The 23,183-nt window shown below is 39.8% G+C and overlaps 1 protein-coding gene across 5 annotated transcripts in view; it reads left to right on the top strand.

The window, feature by feature from the left end:
• Positions 1-4,506: 4,506 nt before the first annotated feature.
• Positions 4,507-23,183, top strand: part of CFAP95 (cilia and flagella associated protein 95) — a 126,311-nt gene continuing 107,634 nt past the window's right edge. For 3 of the 5 annotated variants that reach the window (XM_019661080.1, XM_019661079.1, XM_019661081.1), the window contains exon 1: positions 4,507-4,764. In XM_019661080.1, the coding sequence (XP_019516625.1) occupies positions 4,613-4,764 (152 nt within the window). In that variant the 5' untranslated portion in view covers positions 4,507-4,612. Of the gene's footprint in view, positions 4,765-5,002; positions 5,041-23,183 lie in introns of those variants that run through there. The other 2 variants (XM_019661082.1, XM_019661083.1) reach the window with 2 other exon arrangements.

Raw genomic sequence — 23,183 nt, 5'->3', positions numbered from 1 at the left:
AGCATGTCATCACTAATCCAGAACATTACATTTTTATCATAATAGTTATAGGCAATTCTGTCAAAGAATTTCACTTATTGGCTGGATTAGATATCAAAATAAGGGAAATGCTGAATTATAGAATACTCTGCATTGAATATTTAATAAATTAATCCCCTGTGCTGATAGGAGTTCCAGAAATAATGCCAGTTGTGTGACAGCATTTAATACTAGTTAATAAAAATGGCTTGAGAGCAAGTCAAAGCCTAACAGGCGTGCAATCCAAATTAGAAGCACAGAAGAATCATACTCAAGGTTATAATCAGTAAAAAAGATCATTGGCGGTTGTGAATAGTTAAAGGAAAAGAAAGAAGATTGAAGCTTTTGTCAGACTGACTCCTTGGAGAGTTCCTGGGTCATTAAACATGAGCTTCTTCATATAAATTTTGACCCTGGTTTCTAGGTCATATTTATCTTTCATATTTTTCATATAACTTTGAATTATACCAGAGTTTCAGCAATAGATTGTAACTCTAAAATCCATATCAATTCTCAAAGGAGGAAGAAGAGGAAGAGGAAACAGATGGAGAGAAGGAAAAAAAGGGAAGAAGACAGGAGTAGGAGCAGGGCAGGGAGGAACGAGGGATAGCCAGACATTTCTCATTCATTTTGACATAGCAGGTGGACCCCAATTTTTATATATGAAATATTCAAAGGTGAACCCTTAGATGTATACATAGTGGTTAACAGGAGTCCCCTATTCCTGGAGACTAAAAAAAAACAAAATGAAAAAAACAACTGCAATACTTGATAAGGACATTAATACTTAGTTTTAAATTTAAACACCAATTTCTTATATATTTAAACTAGATTCAACAGAGATAATACAAATTCATCTACTTACTTAATTTAAAATTTTGTCTCTCAGCTTAAATGAATGACATTTAGTAGAGAGAAGAAATGGGAGAACGTGCTAATGGTGATTTTGGAAGGTCCTGAGCAGACGCTTTTCCACGGATTGAGCAGATGAATTGTTAAGACAGGAAAGGAAAGGAGATGAAGAGGTTTGCTCTGTGATCATTTACATCTGGCTCATTTACATCTGTTTCAGGTTTGCTGTCCTGCTCAGGCCTACTGGGCAATCTCTTTAAGGATCTGGTAATGCTAATATATTGTAGAAATATATTAGACTAGGGTCAGATGATGAGATTCCCACTTCCTGAACTGGTCTGCCGATACTTATCCTACAAAAAAGTCCTGTTTGAAAAAAACCCAAGACGCTAATTCAAAAAAATATATGCACCCCTATGTTTATTGCAGCACTATTTACAATAGCCAAGACTTGGAAACAACCGAAATGCCCATTGGTAGATGACTGGATTAAGAAACTGTGGTACATTTATACAATTATACAACTCAGCTGTAAACAAGAAGGAAATCGTACCATTTGCAACGATATGGATGGACCTAGAGAACATTATGCTAAGTGAAATAAGTCAGTCAGAGAAAGACAAATACCATATGATCTCACTTATATGTGGAATCTAAAGAACTGAATAAATGAGAACTGTAAACATAAATAGTCTCAGAGACACAGAGGAAAAACTGATGGTTACTAGTTAGGAGGGGGTGGGGATGAAGAAGAAGGGGAAGGGATGAGACAATATAATCTGGTAACTACAATATGGCCTCAGGGATAGAAAAAGACAGCCTGGGGAATATAATCAATAATGCTGTAATATTTTTTAGGGGGCCAGATGGGCTCATGTCTTGTTAGGGAGACCACTTCATGGACAGTGTAGAGGCCTGACCACCGCACTGTATTTCTGAAGCTGATGTTGAATAATATTGTATGTCAACTATAATTATATATACATGTAGTTACAGGACGTGGAGTAGAGTGTGGGATTGGAAACAATGGAATTGTAATAAATAAGTATGATATTGGGGGTGGGAGAGCAGTGGATGGGGGAGGGGGGTTGTCACTTTGTGAGGGGTGAAAAGAATATTGCATTGCTTTGTACACCTGAAACTAATAATAATAATAAAAAGAGATGTTCACCAAAAAAAAAAAAAAAAGTCCTGTTTGAGCCACCTGAGCTTATCCCAAAGCTATCATGGTGAAAGAAATTAATATAAATAGAAAACATTGCTTTAAGACCTACACTTCACTGGTTTGAAGGAAACAGGAATAAGTCAAGTGTGTTGAGGATCAGTGATTTCAAATTTATAAAGCATAAAGCTTATTATTGGGTTTGAAGTGAAAAGATCATTATCACCAGTAACACATCCAGATATCTTCCCAACATTTTTCTGATTCAGACTATTAAGTTTCGTATTAAAATATGATTAAAAGATACTCATTAAAGAGAACTTGTAAACAGACAAAGCTTGAAAAACAGTGAATATACTGAGGAAATTTCACACAAACAACAAGCACATTTTAGGGTGCTTTTCCCAAATACTAAGGATAAAGTTAGAATGTAATAACACCAGTAGTACGTAGTTCAAATTTAATTGAGGGCTGAGCATCTGTTAGGCAATGTTCCACCTGCTTTCAATGTAGTTATCTTATATAATCCTCACAAAACTCCCCTACAATAAATACTGTTGTATTCCTATTTTGTCGACAAGGAATCAACAAACCAAAAATTCTACAGAATGTACTGGCATATACAAAGAGAATGGAAAGCATCTAAATTTCAAGTTATCAGAGAGTTAATCTCCTACATCTCAACTATCTAATACACATAAAAGACAATGAAGTTTATAAAGTTACTATAAAGGAGAAAGGGAGTAGTATAACAAAAATGCACATTCGTAGACTCAAACAGATTGTCAGCTTGGCTTAAGGAACTCTAAAATAACAAGCTATCTTTTGGTTGTTTTCTTAATTTGCTGCTGCTTGGTGTGCTGAAAAGCATTTAAATCTCTGCAGCACTCATGCACCACAGAGAAGTCTTGGCTCTGGGCAGCTTCTGTCTTTGTGTCAAATTGGCTGCCCAGACCTGACATCTTGGTTGCACATTTATTATTTTGCCACCACTTTAAGCATAAGTAAAATAAACACACAACCAAACCAATGATAATAATGATGATAATATTTGGAGCAATAGCAATATAGTACTATGCTTTGTACAGAACTGAGCTTAATACAGATCTTATTTACCCTTTTAAAGCTGACTTCTATTTCTCTTTTCATTCCTTCAGGAAGGAAAGGGCTAAAATAGCAGTCAGAACTCTACTAGCATTTAGCTGGTTTGGTTTTAAATAACATGGCTTGACTGTGGATGTCGGTAAAATAGGAGCCTTCATTTCCAAAGGCACCCACACCGGGCTCCACAGGCCACAGAAAAGCACTTAGAGGTCGTGTGTAATCAAATTTGTGAAAACTGATCCAATAAAGCCCCTCACTATTGGAGTGCTATAATAAATCATGTAGAGAATCTATTTGTAATGCAAAATATCTCTTAATGTCTCTGTTTCTAAATTTGAATTTTTGTGTACATGTGGTCTTTGAAAAGTAAGACCCTTCTGGAATTTATGGAAGCCCAAGTACATCTAAAATAATCAAATGCGATGTTATTCATTTGCTCATGCAACACTTTGAAATGATGCCGTGTCCTAAAAGAACGGTGCCAGGTCGGAGGGATGGCCATGATTAAGTCCATTAATGCCCTTCAGGTATTTAACTGTGGTTGGGGAGGAGAAATCTGATGTGTTAAATATTTTTCACTTGGAAAATAAACAATGAAATAAACACTTTCCTTCTATAAGACAACTGATTTCTTGAAGGCAATGCCAGAGATAATCTTTTTGAAATATCCTTCTCACATATATAATTCACAACACAATAATGTGATGAATTTTTGTTGTCACAGAATAGCAAATGTTTAAATGATAAGAACTTGGCAAGTCTTAGGGAGCTGAATGTCCCTAAACTGTTCCTAGAATCTGAAGGGCCCTTATTTTCTTGTGTTCACTTTGCCTCCTCCACAGTCCCCGCCCCTCCTTCATGTTCAAGAGAAAGAAACTCAGAAAGGTTGAGAGAGCAGCTGAAACTGGGACCAGCCAGACCTCCTCCTCAGACTTTTTAGCTGATTCGTTGAATGATTCAGCTCTTCCACTTTATCAATTAGAAAAGCTATATGGAAATAACATATTTTAAGGTTTGAGGGGTTTTCTCCTGCTTTCTTTTAGTCAAACATGTAAGCAGAAGGTGTGGTGGCAACAGATGATGGATGGTTAAAGCAACTTCCGCAATGACAGCGCAGCGGGCCCCACTCCGGGCTCAGGTCCCAGTAACCCTTGACCGACCCGCGTCTCCCGCTTAACTCCTCCCAGCCACTCCCGGGATTAGGCTGGTGGGCGGGTCCCAAGATGCAGATCTCTCTCCCTCTTTCTATGCAGCCCGGACGCTCCCCTCATTGCATTCTGGGGAATGTAGTTTCCTTTGAATCAGCAGCTACTCTGTCTAGGAAACCAAGGCTGTTAGGTTTGAGGGATCCGCCCCTCCATTGACCCCGCCCCAGGTTGCTTGGGAGATGAGAGACGCCGAATCTTGGTCGACCTTGGCGCCGGGCAGCATAGGTGCAGAGGGAAATCCTCTGAGATCTGTACCTCGAGGGCGGCCATGGAGCACTTTGACAGATTCTGCCAGGACGTGTGCAGCAGTAGCCAATACCGGTTTGAGCTCGGACCCACCGACTTGCTGGAGCGCAAAGGCTCCCTGACCCTCCGCTCCCATCACAAGAAATACTCGAAGCCCGTGTTGGTGTATTCCTGGTGAGCGAGCTTTCCAAAGTTTCTGGTTCCCTGGTGCCGGCAGAGGGAAAAGGGAAAGGATGGGGAGGAGAGGAAAGGACAGTAATAGAGAGATAGATGACAAGGGTGGAGAAGAGAGAATAAACAGAAGAGAGTGAGAATAGAGGAAAAAAGTAGAGGAAGAAGGGAAAAGAAGGAAATGGTGAGACTGAAAAAGATGAGACAAGAGAAAGAACTGAGAGAGGAGAGGAGAGAGAAAAGAAACGAAAACGGATCTTCAAAGGAGAGGTGGAGAAGGTAAGAGGGGAAAGGAGTGGGACAGGAGAGCTTTCCAAGACCAGCTCCTCAGCACACTCAGAGACCTGCTGCAGCCAGCGCCCCGGCCACCAGAGGTCACAGGTCACCCAGAAGCAGGGGCTTCTGCTGGAGGTTTGCTTAGGCCTGGAAACCGTGTTTCTGAGACAAGCACTTACTCATAAAAGGCAGGGTCCGTTAGGAGGCTGGAGGCACAGCAGGAGGGAGATGTTTGTTCGGAGGATGGGCTCCAGAGCTGCCATTTCTTGGAGGCAGTGAGACACACTGAATGATTTGAAACACGTCCCTAAGTATCCCCTAGGCTACCAGGACTCTTCTAGCCAGAGATTGCAAACTGGTATTTCCCACTGGGTAAGGCCAATGGTTCATATGGTATGCAGTGTTCTCATTTTTTCTTTTAAATGTATTACCCACACGTAAAACCAGGAGGTTACACATACAAATCGAGGATTGTGTGTGTGTTGTTGTTGTTTTTTTCTTGAAAAGTTGAAAGGCCTGGCAACAGGATTTTATTCCTCCTGGCAACTTTGAATGCACTAGAGCTGAGCACCGGCTACTCAAGATGAGCGCTCTCTCATACATGTTCTCTCCTGGGCCCAGGAGGCATTTGTGTTACTTCCTCTGCCTTCGTCCTTGGGCTTGGAATTCACTTAGAGATTCTCTTGTTTTGTTAACTATTGCAGCAACCAATAGCAAAACCATGACATATAACTGGGAGAAAAATGGGAACTTTTAGGGCAATTAGGATTTTGTCCTTTGGGTTAATTTTGATGCTGTTGACAATAATTACTTTTGGGGTATTTGGGATATTCTAGGGAAGAGGGAAGAAAGAGAGAAAGGAGAAGTCTCCAATCTTGTCTCCTTTCTACTTTTGTCATTGAAAGAGGGATGATGTTGACTCTAGTCCCAAGGCTAAGCCCTACTCGATCCCGTTTATTCATTAATGTATGTGAGCCCTGCAGTTTCTGTCTTGCAAACTTTCTACAGCCTACTCCTTGGTTTCCCACTAGCCTACTCCCTTACTTTTACTTTTCATCCCTAAAACTGACTGCCTCTTTTGAATTCAGTGTGAGAATTTATATAGATTTGAAATCCAAAGCTACATTGGGAAACAGAAAATCTTCTTTTAGCCTCATGCAGGGCTTACCTCATGGGCCCTCAAGTGAAACACTTAGCTCTTCCATGATTCTGTCACTCCAAAAAGATTTAGGTCATAATCTAAATCAGTACCAGAAATTATTGTTAAAAATCAAGATCTTTGTCACGTGGGTAGTGCTTCTGCTCTTTTTTCCATTGCTTTGAAAAGTTGCCTTGTGAACATGGTAGCCATCAGTAGCGAAACCACAGAAGAACATAAATGAGAAGGAGGGGAGGAACTTGGTGGGGGAGGAGGGTGGTATAACACTGAAAGCCATTCTCGCCACTGCTGGAAATGGAGAAAATTCTCATGCCGTTGGCTTTACAAAGAAAGTTTGAGAGCAGGAAGAAATAAACTCAATCCAACTAACATTTGTGTGTCATGCACTGTGCTACGTGTTAGAGACACAGAGATGGATGAAAGGGATCCAGTGAGATAATCTGTATAAAGCATTTAGCACCATGTCTGGCACATAGTAAGCAGTCAGTAATATGTGCTAATACTATTTATTTAGAATAATGTAATGGTTAAAAGCTTGGGCTCTAGATTTGAACACCAACTCTGCAGCTCATGATATGGCAAGTGGCATGACTGCTCTGGGCCTCTGTTTCTGCGACTTTAAAATGGGGACAATAGGATTATTGTAAGATTAAACAAAGTATTGTACATGAAACCTTTTAACATATAGCCTGTCGCATAGTAAGCACAGTGAGAGTTATATACATATATAGGACATGGTCGTTGACCTCAAGGAATTTCATATGCCAGTAAAGCAGAATGTCAAAATCTTATTTGTGCAAAATAGAGATGAGTTTAAGAGGCAAAGGGAATGGGAAGGAGAGGGGTGTGTGTCTGTTTATGTGTGTGTGTGCGTGCGTGCGTGTGTGTGTGTGTAGTTTTCTGAGCAGGGTTTAGAAAGAATAGGAGCTTCATACTCATAGTACTCAAAAAAGAACAGGCAAGTGCAACGGAATAGAGAAATAGAAGTAGTTCTCTCTAGTTGGCAAATACAGTTGACCCTCATTATTTTTGGATTTGGTATTTGCAAATTCATCTACTTGCTAAAATTTATTTGTAACCCCAAAACAACACTCGCAGCACTTTATGGTCATTTATGACATGTGCAGAGAGGGAAAAATTTTGAGTCACCTTCCACACACATCCCCAGCTGAGGTCAGACAAAGTGACACTGCCTTCATGTTTCAGCGCTCATACTGTGAACAAGTGTTCTTTTCACAGTCTGTTTAATGCCACTTTTTTTGAATTTTTGTGCTTTTTGCTGGTGATTTCATTGTTAAAATGACCCTGTTGCATAGTACTGAAGTGCTGTCTAGAATTCCTAAGTAAAAGAAAGCTGTGATGTGGAAAAAAAAATTCATGTGTTACATAAGCTTCATTCAGACATGAGCTATACTGCTGTTAGCTGTGAGTTCAATGTCAAAATAACATGCCTTTAAATAGAAACACACATAAAACCAAGTTATGTAGTTTTTGGTTGATGAAAATGTGACCAGAGGCCCTCAGGAACCTAATCCATATACTTCTTCTAGGAGCAATGGTTCAGTATGTGCTACTTGTTTGTGACAACTTTATAGAACATGACGCTGAATAGTGAGAATGGACTGTAAAATGTGAAAATACTTGCAGTTGTCTGAGCTGGCTGTGCTGCTGGCATTCTTGTTTTCCTTTCATATCTGATCACTCACCAAGATCTGTCCTAAAAACAACTGCAAAAGTTCAAATTGTATAAACTTCCAAATGAATGTCATTGACCATTTTGTTTTTATGCATTCCAGTCGTCGTTATTTACTTTCTATTGACTTATTTTATTGCATATTAAAACTTTTACTGAATTTTAATCTTTTACTAGTGATTTTTTGTTTAATAGAGGAACACCTGCTATCCATAATACACCATTTGGGTGGCCTCTCCACTGAATATTTGATCAATTAAGTGACTATACCTGTGGGTTTGAAAAATAGAATTGGTGACTGGGAGAAATTCTGACTTACCTCTGCTTATATAGTTTAAACATTTGGATGATTCCTGTATTACATGGCATGTAATACAAGTCTGTTTGACTTTACTACACATATTTATAACAGTTGTGTTTCATAGTCATGATAAAGTGATATGCCCAGAATGGTTGTTAGAGGGATCTCTGGCCCATTACTGAGATAAGACATTGCCTAGTAGCCATGTCTTCCTTTTAGCTGGAGTGGTGGATAGAGAACCATATCACCTACATCACACCTTGATGCTTCTGAGTGAGGGAGGCCTGCTCTAGAGAGTGTCTCCCTCTATTCATTACTGTAGCATTTATGGAGCTGTATCGTCAGATGATTCCACCAGAAATTCTGAGGCAAGGGAAAACTTTCTCTTGGGGTTGCTTTCCACTTTCTGGAATAATGGAATACCAAGAACCAGAACAACTATATTTGCCCTTAACCCTAACCTAATTAATAAATTGTCTGGTAGGAGGCTAGTTCTCATATTTTTATTTTTTTTAATTTTTACTCATCTCTTCATTGGCTAAATCAATATCCAGTAATACAGTGATGATAATTTAAAGCAAAAAAGAATTCATTTGAATCTCCCTGGAGATAGTTCATGCTTTGGTCTCCATGGTGACAGGTTTTAAGGGCTCAGGTTAATTACGTTTTTGTAATTTCAATTATTTTCTCTCCTGCCAAAGCCCTACATTAAAAAGCTGGCTATTTTACACTATCCCTACACACCCCATAATAGGAAGAAAACAAACAGAGAAAGGGGAAAAAGGGAGAAAAATTAAATGTGGTGATAATTTTGGGGCAAGGAACTTCATAGTTTTAAAGACTTTTACAGAAAATAATTTGAGCAGAAGAAATAACGAGCTTTCTGTGCCACTCTTCAGACTTACACTCCATTGTGTTGTTTGAACATGTTGTTCTTCCATGTTTAAGGTATTGCACATTCAGAGGAGAACCCAGTTTCATGTCACCAGGATATCCTTAGCGTATATCTATACTCAAATAGAATGTAGAGATGTATTTTCTAATTTACTATATTGCTCTTCCTGTATTTAATCAGCAACTTTCTCAGGGACTGACCTGGAAGTATGTAGAGTCCTTCGCATCACTAAGGACCCAGCTAGAGTTACGTAGATCTTCTCTAGCCAGCAATCCCATCTCCAAAACATACCCAAAAAACCAGGCAACAAAAGCAAAGGAAACAAGAAAGCCCGTTAGTAACCACGTGCTGTAGCCTGCCTCCTTGTTGAAGCCCATAAAGGTTTCCCCTTCCGTCAAGACTCTGTCCTTCTACATTTAACAACTCAGGCCCGCAATCAGAGGCTTATTAACTCTTTATTTTGTGCACCTTTTAAGTAAGTTTGGCTATGTGGTTTCCGTGTACACATCATAGAATTTAGAGAGGGGAGGAAAGAGACGTTAAAGAGGGTTTTTTTACGTCAATAATGGGACATGAGAAGAGCAAGCCTCAAGATAAGGGGTAAGAGCACCAACTGATGTTTATCAAAGAAATGAATGAGTGAGGTAGAAAGAACATACACAGAAACCCAAAAGGCACCGCAGGCTGGGGCCCTTTATTTTATACTTTAAAAAGGCCCCAAGGTAGAAGACTATAGGAGAGCACACATCCATAATAAAACTAGAGCTGATTTTCACAGCCATAAGCCTGATGCAACAGGACGACATCAAACATGTTTGGTCACCTCTGTACCAGGGAGCTTAGAGAGGTATAACGTATTAGACTTCCCGTTAGAATGGTAAAGCATTTTAAACGGGGGCTTGTGCTCTTCCTAATTGTTGTGCATGACTTACCATGGATTGACAGGTAATCAGGAGATTTTTTTGGTTAATATAGGGACAAATGATATTTACCCTTTAAAGAGAGGTTTTTATTTCTGAGCTCATACTTTAAAAAAATCTATAATCTCATGTGACCATTTGAGATGATGTAATAGTAGAAAAATGGCATGGACACATATTCACTGTCTAGCGGCTAGCAGAATTAGAAATTTGTCCACAACTGAGATGCATATATAAAATTTATTTTCTAAAACTGAACCTCATAGCTTTTTAACTGTTGGTTACTAGAGAAAAATTCAAACATGCCAATTAAAGGGTGTCTCTCTCTCTCTCTCTGAGTTAGATTAAAATAGCCTCTTTCAGAGCAGTGCCCATTCTTTCTGAGTCCTTCCTCCTCCACCCTCTGCTTCCCTCCGTGGCATCTGTGTGTGTACGAGAGACTGAGGTTATGGGGGTGGGGTGGGGTGGGGAGTGAGACCCCCAGATCTATGTGTGGGTTTTTTTTTCTAGCTCACCTCATCCATTATTCAACTTCTGTGCCTGCTGCTGGTGAATGTGTGACTAATCCACTTGGTTTATTGAGGACCTGATGTCTCTGCTTACAGACTCAGTTCTACTTTGGCTTTTTCTAGCCGACAGATCCCCATGTCAGGCTTGCCCTTCCCCAGCCCCTGACTGTGGCTGGTCACCCCCCAGCCACTGCGGTAGGTGCACCTCCGTTCCTCAATGTGGCAGCCCAGCAGCTGGTCCCTGACAATGAACTCACCTTCCATCAAATGGCCTCTAGAGAGGGTGTGCATATGTCGTGGTTTTCCCAGCATAGGTTAGCTCTCATTGGCCTGAGATTTATTAAAAGTACTTCTTTCACTTTCTAAAGTGACCTGTGAAACATAAATTTAAAGATCACCCTATCTGTCCCATGTTTGGGAACTTCTGGGTCTTATTGTTAATAGAAGCTTAAGATACTTAAAACTTTTATTTTTCAACAATGCCTGACTTTCAAGAAAAATATCTCCCTCAGCACTCAAAACTTTCATTTTGTTAGTCAGAAGTTAATCAGCAACATTTTCTTTTTCTTTTTTTTTTACAACGTTTATTTTCTGTTTTTTAAATTTAAGTTTATTGCAGTGACGATTGTTAGCAAAGTTATATAGGTTTCAGGTGTACAATTCTGTAATACATCATCTATATATCACATTGTGTGTTCACTACCCAGAGTCAGTTCTCCTTTTATCACCATATATTTGATCCCTTTTACCCTCGTCTACCACCCCCCACCCCCTCACCCTCTGGTCACCACTAAACTATTTTCTGTGTCTATGAGTTTTTGTTTCTTCGTTTGTCTTGTTCCTTTGTTGTTTTCAGTTTTATATACCGCATATGGTTCTCGACTTTTTCTGTCTGACTTATTTCGTTTAGCATAATAATCTCAAGATCCATCCATGTTGTTGCAAATGGTACTATTTCATTTTTTCTTATGGCAGAATGGTATTCTATTGTGTATCTATACCACATCTTCTTTATTCAGTCATCTATTGAAGGGCGCTTTGGTTGTTTCCACATCTTGGCCACTGTAAATAAAGCTGCAATGGACATCAGAGCACATATACCTTTACAGATAAATGTTTTCAGATTATTTGGGTAGATACCCAGTAGGGGAATTGATGGGCCATATGGTAATTCTATTCTTAATTTTTTGAGGAACCTCCACACTGCCTTCCATAGCAGTTGCACCAGTCTGCATCCCCACCAACAGTCTCTCCAATAGTTGTTATTATTTGTCTTGTTGATGATAGCCATTCTAACTGGTGTGAGGTAATATCTCATTGTGGTTTTTATTTGCATTTCTCTGATGATTAGTGATATTGAGCATCTTTTCATATGTCTGTTGGCCATCTGTATGTCCTCTTTGGAGAAATGTCTATTCAGGTCCCCTGCCTGTTTTTTAATTGGATTGTTTGTTTTTTTGTTGTTGAGTTGTATGAGTTCTTTATATATTTTGGATACTAGCCCCTTATTGGAGGCATTGTTTGCAAAAATATTCTCCCCTTTAGTTGGTTGCCTCTTTACTTTGTCGATGGTTTCTTTTGCTCTGCAGAAGCTTTTTAGTTTGATATAGTCCCGTTGATTTATTTTAGCTTTTACTTCCCTTGCTTTTGAAGTCAAATTCATAAAATCCTCTTTGAACCCAAGGTCCATAAGTTTAGTACCTATGTTTTCTTCTGTGCAGTTTATTGTTTCATGTCTTATGTTTAGGTCTTTGATCCACTATGAGTTAATGTTGGTACAAGGTGACAGATAGCAGTCTGGTTTCATTCTTTTGCACATGGCTTTTCAATTCTCCCCGCACCATTTATTGAAGAGGCTGTCTTTTCTCCATTGTATGTTTTTGGCTTCTTTGTCAAAATTACCTGTTCATATTTATGTGGGTTTATTTCTGGGTTCTCAATTCTATTCCATTAGTCTGTGTGTCTGTTTTTCTGCCATTACCATACTGTTTTGATTCTTGTTGCTCTGTAGTACAAGCTGAAGTCAGGGAGTGTGATACCTCCATCATTGTTCTTTTTTCTTAGGATTGCTTTGGCTATTTGGGGTCTTTTTGGTTCCATATAAATCTGATGATTTTTTGTTCTATTTCTTTAAAAAAATGCCATTAGGATTTTGATGGGGATTATATTAAATCTGTATATTGCTTGGGTAATATGGCCATTTTAACTATCTTGATTCTTCCAATCCATGAACATGGAATGTCTTTTCATTTCTTGGTGTCTTCTTCAATTTCTTTCAGAAACGTCTTATAGTTTTCAATGTATAGGTCTTTCACATCCTTGGTTAAGCTTATTCCTAGGTAATTTATTCTTTTTGTTGCAAATACAAAAGGAATTGGTTTTTTTATTTCTTTTTCTGAGATTTCATTGTTAGTATATAGGAATGCAGTGGACTTTTGTAGTTGATTTTGTAGCTGGCAACTTTACTGTATTCGTTTATTGTTTCTAATAGCTTTGTGGTGAGTCTTTAGGGTTTTCTATGTCACTTTTTCATCTGCAAAAAGTCACAATTTAACCTCTTCATTCCCAGTTCAGATGCCTTTTATTTCTTTCTGTTGCCTGATTGCTCTGGCTAGGACTTCCAATACTATGTTGAAAAGCAGTGGTGACAGGGGACAGCCCTCTTGTGTTCCTGAATGTAGAGCAAAGGGCTTCAGTTTTTCACCATTAATTAGAATATTAGCTGAGGGTTTGTCATATATGGCCTTTATTATGTTAGGCATTTTCCTTCTCTACCCATTTTATTAAGTTTTTTAATCATAAATGGATGTTGTATTGTGTCAAATGCTTTTTCTGTATCTGTTGATATAATCATATGATTTTTGTCCTTTATCTTGTTTATGTGCTCTATCACACTGATTGACTTGTGAATGTTGAACCATCCTTGTGCCCTTGGGATGAAACCCACTTGGTCATGATGTATAATCTTTTTAATGCATTGTTGCATTCGATTTGCTAGAATTTTGTTTAGGATTTTTGCATCTGTATTCATCACAGACATTTGTCTGTAATTTTCTTTTTTTGTGTTATTCTTACCAGGTTTTGGTATCAGGATAATGTTGGTCTCATAAAATGAGTTAGGGAGTATTGTCTCTTCTTCAATTTTTTGGAAGAGTTTGAGTAGGACAGGTGTTAGATCCTAGGCTGAATCATGAAGAATTGGAAAACCTAAATAGACCAATCAACAGTAAGGAAATTGAATCAGTCATCCAAAACCTTCCCAAAAGCAAAAGTCCAGGACCAGATGGCTTCACTAGTGAATTCTACCAAACACTTTATTTTTCCTCATAGTCCTGGCACAACAGTCCTAAATCTTCCCAAGGCCAATGTGGATGCCTCTGATTTATTAGAGCAAATGTTATTTTAAAGAGTTAAGCATAGGGCCAGCCAAGTGGTGCGATGGTTAAGAACTGGCTTGGGATGCCAGAGGGCTCCGGTTTGGATCCCACATATGAGGGCCAGTGACACTGCCCTCCACAGCTAAGATGCTGAACAACAGCTCAACCTGGAGCTGGGCTGCTGTGAGTCGCCGGCGACGGCATAGGCTGCAGCCCCTGTGGCAGTGGGTTGCCATGGGCTACCGTATGTAGCCAGCAGCCAGCGTAAGTAGCTAGCAGCCGCAGTGAGCGGCCGTCCAGAAGCTCGCGACTGATCTGTCTCGCCTGGGAAGAGCGCAATGATGGTGCCAACTTGGGCCAGTGAAGCAATGTCCTCCACAACTAGACTGAAGAACGAAACGACAGCAACTTGTCTGTTCCCCTCCCCCCAATTCCCCAGCACTGTTACCATCCCCCCAATTCCCCAATTAAAAAAAAATGAGTTAAGCATAGAAAAGTACAAAGACTAATATTTAAAATATAATCTCACTATAAGTGAGCAAAAAAAGCCACGTGTAATAGATTCTTTTGTTTAAAAAAATATGTCTATATGCATTGAAAAGAGACTGAAAGGATATTCACCATGTAACAAAATATTTACTGCTGAACGGTAGATTTATGATTATTTGCCATTTTCTGATTTTCTCTTTGCCACTTCTACATTTTCCATAACGAACATGTATTATTTTCAAAGAAAGAATAAAGTAAAATTACTTTTAAAAAATTAATATCATTTTCTACATCTTTCCCTAGAAGCAAACATTCTCTAAATTATCAGAATTTAGACACAACACTTCATCAGAACGTGAGTCACTCTTCATGGTTTTTTGAGTCTTTTTAAAATATCTTTTTAATTGCTAGTTTATGTTGGATAAAAAGGATGATGCTATTTGCATTCATTTGGTTTAACCACCCATTCTTCCTGTCTGTGTTCTTTAATGGTAGATCCCACGCCATGGCTATTTTTAATCTAGTCTTAACGTTCTTATTCCTCAACATACGCACATACCCCAAAATGCTTTTGAATGTAGTAGTTTTTAGGGGGGGAAGCACCTTGTTTTCTATTTTTCAAAATGAAATCCAGGAGACTGCATATTTTTGCCCTGACTACATGTTACTTTCAATTTTATTTTTTTATAAAGCTCCAATCAAATACTTTTTCTGAAAACTTACGGTTATAGAATTGTTGGGCCTTGACCTTTGTATGAGGTTTTGCTCCAATTAGCTGGTGTTGGCCAAAATAAACCAATTTTGCTTGCAAGATGAACCCTTGTAAGGCATAGTAGTACAGGACAGGTATTTCCCCATGTGCGTGCACTTGGATCGCTGTAGACAGGTACCTCTGCCTGAGCCACCCCTGTCTTTGGGACCATTTCCCACCAGGGCCACAGCAGTGACCAGAGCCCCCTCATCATCATAATTCTGCTGTATTCTTTCCTTCACAGACAGCCACAAGTGCTTTTTCACCAAGCTTTCTTTCTCTCACCTCACTGATGATCCCTTTCTAGTTAAAGGTGTGGGGAGTGAGGGAGGCGGTAAGAAGAATGGGGGACTTAGTGACATTTTGCTAAGGAGAGGTGCAGTCTATGAACAGTGATACCCAGGCTCAGGATTTTTAATAGCACTAGAACTAGTATTATTAGATCAACTTCTCTGAGTTGGCCTGGGAAGCCACCCCATTGGTACCATTTTCTGTATGTATCAGTCAGCCACTTGAACGCAAATGACAGATGATCAGCTTGCACTAGCCAGAAAAGCTATAGAATGAATTAGCTCATGATATTCATAGAATGGTTGATAACCAGATAAGAAGGGTGGGGATGCAGCTCAGCTTTAGAAATACCTGGAACAAGGGATGCAAATGCAACCAGGTCTTGCTTCATTTTCCTCTCTCCCCCTCTTTGTGTGTTTGCTTCATCTTATCATTGAAAACTATGGGAAACATGGCTGCTGCAATTCTGGAATTTGTACTTTACATCCTTATCCCACAAAGAAAGGTTGGTTTTAAGGCATTTTCAGTTCTAAATCCAAAAATTCCATGTCAGATATCCATTCCTGTGCCAAGTATCTGTTTGGGCTCATCTGACTGGGCAAGTTTAGAAGGAACTATGGTAGCTCTCCAATAGCTATGGGGCAAGGTAGATGGACCCAGAAGAAAGTGCTGGGCTGGCAATCCTATAGTTATCTACTATATCTCATCCTATCCTAGAGATAGTTACAATGTCTGCTATAAAGCTAGATAGCTACTATAGTGGAGAATGAATTCCAAATTCCAAATGGCCAATTCTATAACAAAGTTTAAAATATAACCCATTAATATATTGGGGATTTCCTACGCTGCTGTTATTTTGACCTTAAACCATGTTCTCCCCTAAACCCAAACCAGTACCAACCCAATAAAGCTTTAAAAAACAGGCTTTACATGTAATGAACAGAAAACAGGAATCTTGTGTAGAGATTAGATGAATAGCTCTTTGTGGTGCTTTGGAAAAGTTAGTTCTGAAGAAACTTGAATATTGTGTTACTATTTTTGATAGATACTCATCTTTTATTACTGTTTCCTTTATTTCATTTGAAATACAAATTCATTTTAATTTAATTGTTCACAGTGTATTTTCTTTATTTTGATTTAACTGAGTTTTGATGCATTAACAAAAATAATTAATTGGCAGAAAAATTATATTTCTTTGTTAAGATATTACATCCCCAATCAGATTGTTCCAGGTTCTATAAAATGGAAGTAATATAATGTCATTTATTTATTGCAAAAAATTTCGTCTCCTTTTAGAGAACATGTTAGGAAGACTATTTTGAAATGAAATTATATGAATGAGTTGTCACAAGTTTTTAAACACTTGGAAAACACTGTGATGTTCCAACCAGGAGCCAGAAACATTAATTGAACTTAGGCAAAAAAAAAAAAATTATTTAAAAACATGTTCTTTCTAAATAAAGAACACTTTTTTTGAATAGCGTTTGTTATGTTAAAAACAATATTTATTGAATTGTTGCTATGTTGCAAGCACTCTGCTGGGTCTGAGGCTTTCAGTGAAAGAGACAGCTTCCCTGCCCTTAGGAGGTCATGATTACTGTGAGACAGGAGTGGGGAAGGCTAACTGGACAATTACAATGCACTGTGATACTTGCTAGGATTAGGGAAAGCAGGGTGGTCTCAGAACATCTAAGAGGACCACTTAGGCTTGTTGGACCAGGGAAAGCTTTCTGGAGGATGTTGTCTTAGCTCCTAGGATTCACATGGAGAGGATATCACACTAGTTAGTTTTTGTTTTGTTTTGTTTTTTTAAAAGATTTTTATTGGGGAATTGGGGGGATGGGAACAGTGCTGGGGAATTGGGGGAAGGGGAACAGACAAGTTGCTGTCGTTTTGTTCTTCAGTCTAGTTGTGGAGGACGTTGCTTCACTGGCCCAAGTTGGCACCGTCATTGCGCTCTTCCCCGGGCGAGGCAGATCAGTCACCGGCTTCTGGACGGCCGCTCACTGCGGCTGCTGGCCGCTCATGCTGGCTGCTGGCTACATACGGTACCCATGGTAACCCACTGCCACAGGGACTGCAGCCTACGCTGTCGCCAGTGGCTCAAGGCAGCCCAGCTCAAGGTTGAGCTGTTGTTCAGCATCTTAGCTGTAGAGGGCAGTGTCACTGGCCCTCATATGTGGGATCCGAACCGGGGTCCTCTGGCATCCCAAGCGAGTTCTTAACCATGGCGCCACTCGGCCGGCCCACACTAGTTAGTTTTTAACTGAGGGCATTACTATCCTTTTCCCCTGAATGTTTGAAATATGTGTGGGCATTTTGGACAGGTCTTTTAATTTCAAAATATTCTTCCTAACACTTTCTATAAAATGAAACTGAATTCTTTGCAATAAATAAATAAATAGCATTATGTGTATTATGTGACTTGTTAGAAAAATTTAGTCTAGGTCTAGGTAGATTGCATGTTTTTAATTGGACTTTTTTTGTAAGTTAAAGAATCCTATAATAAATATAAATAATTTGGAAAGGCTACCTCTGTTTTGTTTACTTATAATAAAGTGAGTGTAGTGAATATAACGTGATCCACTGTAGGTCTTACTGCCCCCATCCCTGCCTGTGTACCCCTGACAAGAGAGCAAGTCAAGCCATGTCAAATGTCCTGCTAGCTATTCAGGCACAAATAAGAAATGTCCTCCCACGATAAAACCATCAGGGCCAAGTGTTGTTTTGGGGGGTAACTTTTTTTCTTTCACAGCTTTCTCTATTTATTCTTTGGAAATTATCTTTTTAGAAATTTGTCTCTACTGAGGACAATTTTGGTCAATTGTTTTTCTTAGAAAATTGTATGTTTTCTAGCTTTCCAAATATATTTGCATAGAATTAAGGAAAGTAGTCTTTTCTTTTTTATTAGTTTCAGGTGTACAAAGCTATGTAATACCTAGACATTTACACCCCTCACAAAGTGATAACCACCCCCCAACCTACTATCCCTCTGACATCATATATAACTGTTACAATACCATTGACTCTATTCCCTATGCTGTACGTTACATCCTGTGACTATATATGTAATAAATATATAGTGTGTATATAAATATATACTATATATATATTTAGTTATGATTGACATTCAGTATTTTGATGGTTATATTCTATTTTATCAACTCTATTAAGATATAATTCACATACCATACAAATCACCCTTTTAAAGTGTGTAATTCAATGGCTTTTACTATCATCACAGAGTTGTACACCCATCAACACAATCAATTTTAGGACATTTTCATTAATACCTAAAGAAATGCTGCTCCCTTTAGCTGTTGCCCCCAAGTTCCCCCAGCCCTAAAGCCCTATGGCAACCACTAATCTACTTTCTGGCTCTATAGATTTATCTATACTGGATACTTCATATGAATAGAATGATGTAATATGTGGTCCTATGTGGCTGGCTTCTTTTACATGACATAATGTAAGGTTCATTCATGTTGTGGCATGTATGAGTATTTCATTTATTTTCTTTATTTTTAAGATTATTATTAAAAATATAATTAACATACAATATTATATTAGTTTCAGGAGCACACCATAGTTTTTCAACATTTATACACCTAAAGAATATGGTGGTCATCATCATAAGTCCAGCAACCATCTGACATCGTACCATGCTATCACAATATTATTGACTATATTCCCTATGCTGTACATTACATCCCCATGACTTGTTTGTTTTATACCTGGAAATCTGGACCTCTTATTCCCCTTCACCTTCCCCCACCCCTTTTCAATTTTTCAATTATAATTGACATTTATTATTAGTTTACATTAATTTCAGGCATACAGCATAGGGGTTAGGTATTTATTTGATTTAAGAAGTGATCCCCCTGACTAGTCTAATACCCACCTGGCACTATGCATAGTTATTACCATATCATTGACTATATTCCCTGTGCTTTGCTTTACATCCCCATGACTATTTTGTAGCTATGAATTTGTACTTCTTAATCCCTTCGCCTTTTTCACCCTGCTTCCCAACCCCCTCCCACCTATCACCCCAACAAATCTAGTACCCCACTGACACCATACATAGTTATTACAATATTATTGACTATATTTCTTATGCTGTATATGCTATACCCTACATACCCATAAATACTTTGTAACAACCAATTTGTACTACTTACCAGTAGTCCCTTTCCCTTTTTTCACCCATACACCCAACCTCCTTCTGATGTAGCAACCATCAAAATGTTCTCTGTATCGATGAGTGTGTTTCTGTTTCGTTTGCTTATTTTGTTGTTTAGATTCCACATATAAGTGAAATCACATTGCATCTGTATTTGTCTTACACTCGACTCAGGACTATACCCTCCATGTCCATCCATATCACCACAGATGGCAAAAACACATTCACTTCCATGGCCAAGCAATATTCCATTGTATTTATGTACCACCTCCTCTTTATCCATTCTTCCATTGAGGGACATCCAGGCTGGCGCCACATCTGGGCCGTTGTAAACAATGCTGCAATGAATATATAGATGCACATGTCCTCTCAAAGTAGTATTTTGGGTTTTCTCAGATAAATATCCAGAATTGGGGTTACTGGGTACTTCTTTGTATCTTGTTATAGCCTTTGTTTTAAAGTCTATTTTGTCTGGTATAAATATTGCTACCTCAACTTTTTTTGTTTGTTTGTTTCCATTTTTATGAAATAACTTTTTCCATCTCTTTACTTTCCATCTGTGTGTGTCTTTCAATCTGAAGTAAGTCTCTTGTAGGCAGGGTTTTGTTTTCTTATCCATTCAGCTCTCCTATGTCTTTGGATTGGAGCATTTAATACATTTACATTGAAAGTAATTCTTGATAGATATATAGCTATTGCCATTTTATTATTCATAATTTTGATTCTTTTTCTGTCATAAAGAAGTCCCTTTAATATTGCTTGTAATACTGGTTTGGTGATGAGGAACTCCTTTCGCTTTTCTTGTCTGGGAAACTCTTTATCTGTTCTTTGATTTTTAAATGATAGCCTTGCTGGTTGTAGTACCCTTGGTTGTAGGTCCTTGGTTTTCATCACGTTGAATATTTTGTGCCAGTCCCTTCTGGCCTGCAAAGTTTCTGTTGAGAAATCAGCTGACAATCTTATGGGGCTCCTTTTTAAGTTACTAGTTGCCTTTCTTTTACTGCTTTTAGGATTCTCTCTGTATTTAACCCTTGCCATTTTAATTATAATGTGTCTTGTGCGGGCTTGTTTGGTTCATCTTGTTTGGGACTCTGCACTTCCTGGACTTGTATGTCTATTTTCTTTGCCAGGTTAGGAAAGTTTTCAGTAATTATTTCTTCAACTAGGTTCTCAATCCCTTTTTTTCTTTCTTCTCCTTCTGGTACCCCTATAATGCGAATGTTGTTATGCTTGATGTTGTCCCAGAGGTCTCTTAAACTATCCTCATTTTTTTGGATTCTTTTATCTTTTTGCTGTTCTGATTGGGTGTTTCCTGCTACCGTGTCTTCCAAATCACTGATTCAATCCTCTGCTTCATCCAGTCTGCTGGTGATTCTTTCTAGTGCATTCCTCACTTCAGTTATTGTAGTCTTCACTTCTGACTGATTCTTCTTTATGGTTTCTATGTACGTTTTTATGCTTACTATCTCTCTGTTGAAATTCTCACTAAGTTCCTCGATCATCCTTATAACCAACCATTGTTTTGAACTCTGTCTCTGGTAGGTTGCTTGCCTCCATTTCATTTAGGTTTTTTTCTGGAGTTTTCACTTGTTCTTTAATTTGGGACATATTTATTTGTTTTTCTCATTTTGGCTGTCTCTCTGTCTTTGTTTCTATGTATTAGATAGATCTACTATGTATCCCAGTCTTGGCCAGGTGGCCCTATGTAGTAGGTGCCTTGTAAGGCCATGGCACAGCCTCCCTGGTCACCTGCCCCAGGTGCTCAGGAGCGTCCCTTGTGTGGTTGGTGTGTGTCCTCCTGTTATAGTTGAGTCTTGATTGCTATTGGCACATCAGTGGGTGGCATTTACCCTCAGGCTGATTGGCTCTGGGTTTGGCCACATCCACAGCTTATTGGCAGGGCTTATACTACTGAGTGGGATTTGACCCAGTGGGCTCTGTGCCTGTTGAGACGGCCCTTTGTGTATGCTGCCTGTAGGGCTAATTGATCTGAAGTCCACCTCCATGTATGTTGGCTCTCTGAGGCCTCTTGGTAGGGGCTCCAGTGCAGGCCCAGGTCACCCACTGCCTGTGACCAGCCAGGGATTACCTGGCAGAAACTATAAAACTATCTGTGGGGCCAGCCGAGTGGTGTGGGTTGAGAGTTGGCTTGGGACACCAGCTCTGAGCAGCAGGGCTCTGGTTCGGATCCCACACGAGGGCCAGTGATGCTGTGCCCTCTGCAGCTGAGATGGTGGGCAACAGCTCAACCTGGAGCTGTGCTGCCATGAGTGGCCAGTGATGGCATGGACTACAGTGGGCTGCCGTAAGTGGCTGGCAGCCAATGTGAGCTGCCGTGAACCTCCATGAGTGGCCGTCCAATGGCTGGCAAGCCACTGCCTCACCTGGGTAGAGTGCAATGATAATACCAACATGGGCCACTGGGGCTACATCCTTCACAGCTAGACTGAAGAACAAAAGGACAGCAACTTGTCTATTCCCCATCCCCGATTCCCCAGTGCTGTTCCCCTCCCCCAATTATTTAATAAAATCTTTTAGAAAAATTAAAAAAGAAAGAAAGAAAGAAAGAAAGAAAGAAAGAAAGAAAGAAAGAAAGAAAGAAAGAAAGAAAGAAAGAAAGAAAGCTATTTGTGGTTGTTTGCTGCCTGTGCTAAAGTTGGAGGCATGTAGAACAGGACATACTGAGAACTGAGGATGTCTATCACCAGCACCAGACCTGGGGTAGCTTTGCAAAAAGCCAGGACACCCAGGCCTGCTGCCACCTGCGGGCTCCCTTAAGGTTCAGCATCTGATAAAGAAAGCCTTGTGAGGTTCGCGAGTTAGGTGAGGCAGGGTCTCAGGGAGTCACTGGAGTGAGAAGTTGTGGTCACCAAGTTAATGTAGACTCTGGTTTCGTGCCAGTGCTGAGCCTAGAGCTGCTCAGTGAAAGTCTCAGAGCACACCGAGGCCAGCTGCTGCCACCTGGGGCCCAGGGACTCCCACAGTTTTCCAAGAAATAGTGCAATGTAGGCAGGGCTGTCTGCTGATGAGAAAGTGCCTCCAGTGTTGAGAGAGTTGGGTGGGGCAGGGTCCCAGTGAGTCAGCAGGGTGGAGCAGTGGAGCTCACCAGACCAATCAGATTCAGATTTGGCTTGTGGGGGGTGGGCACAACACAGAAAAGATGGTGCCCGCCTGTCAGCTGCATGGGAGAACCCACACACAGGGAAAATAGCGACTGTCTTCTAGCCCTGCTCCAAAGCCATACACCTCAGTCTGCCCCACCCCCACCCCCCACCCATATACCTCCAACGTCTCCTGAGTCATTGTCCTTCTGCCAGAGCCCAGGATGAGTGCCTGGGGGTGAGAGAGTCTGTGGGCTGTTTAAGAGGATGTCTGTGTTTCCCCACAGCCTTCTGTCCCACCTGGATGGTCAGAATCTTTACTGCTTTTCACAGCCAAATGTGTGGGGACTCCTCTTCTTGGCACCAGTATTCTGGGGTAGGGAGGCCGGTGTGGGGCTGGGGTCTCTTGCTCCTTTGGGGGGAACCTCCATGGCCGAGATATTCCTCCCAGTTCTCAACCGCCACCCTCCTACCAGT

Source organism: Hipposideros armiger, unplaced genomic scaffold (genome assembly GCF_001890085.2).
Source record: "Hipposideros armiger isolate ML-2016 unplaced genomic scaffold, ASM189008v1 scaffold_335, whole genome shotgun sequence".
NCBI classification, from domain to species: domain Eukaryota; kingdom Metazoa; phylum Chordata; class Mammalia; order Chiroptera; family Hipposideridae; genus Hipposideros; species Hipposideros armiger.
This window is presented reverse-complemented; position numbering and strand designations above follow the sequence as displayed.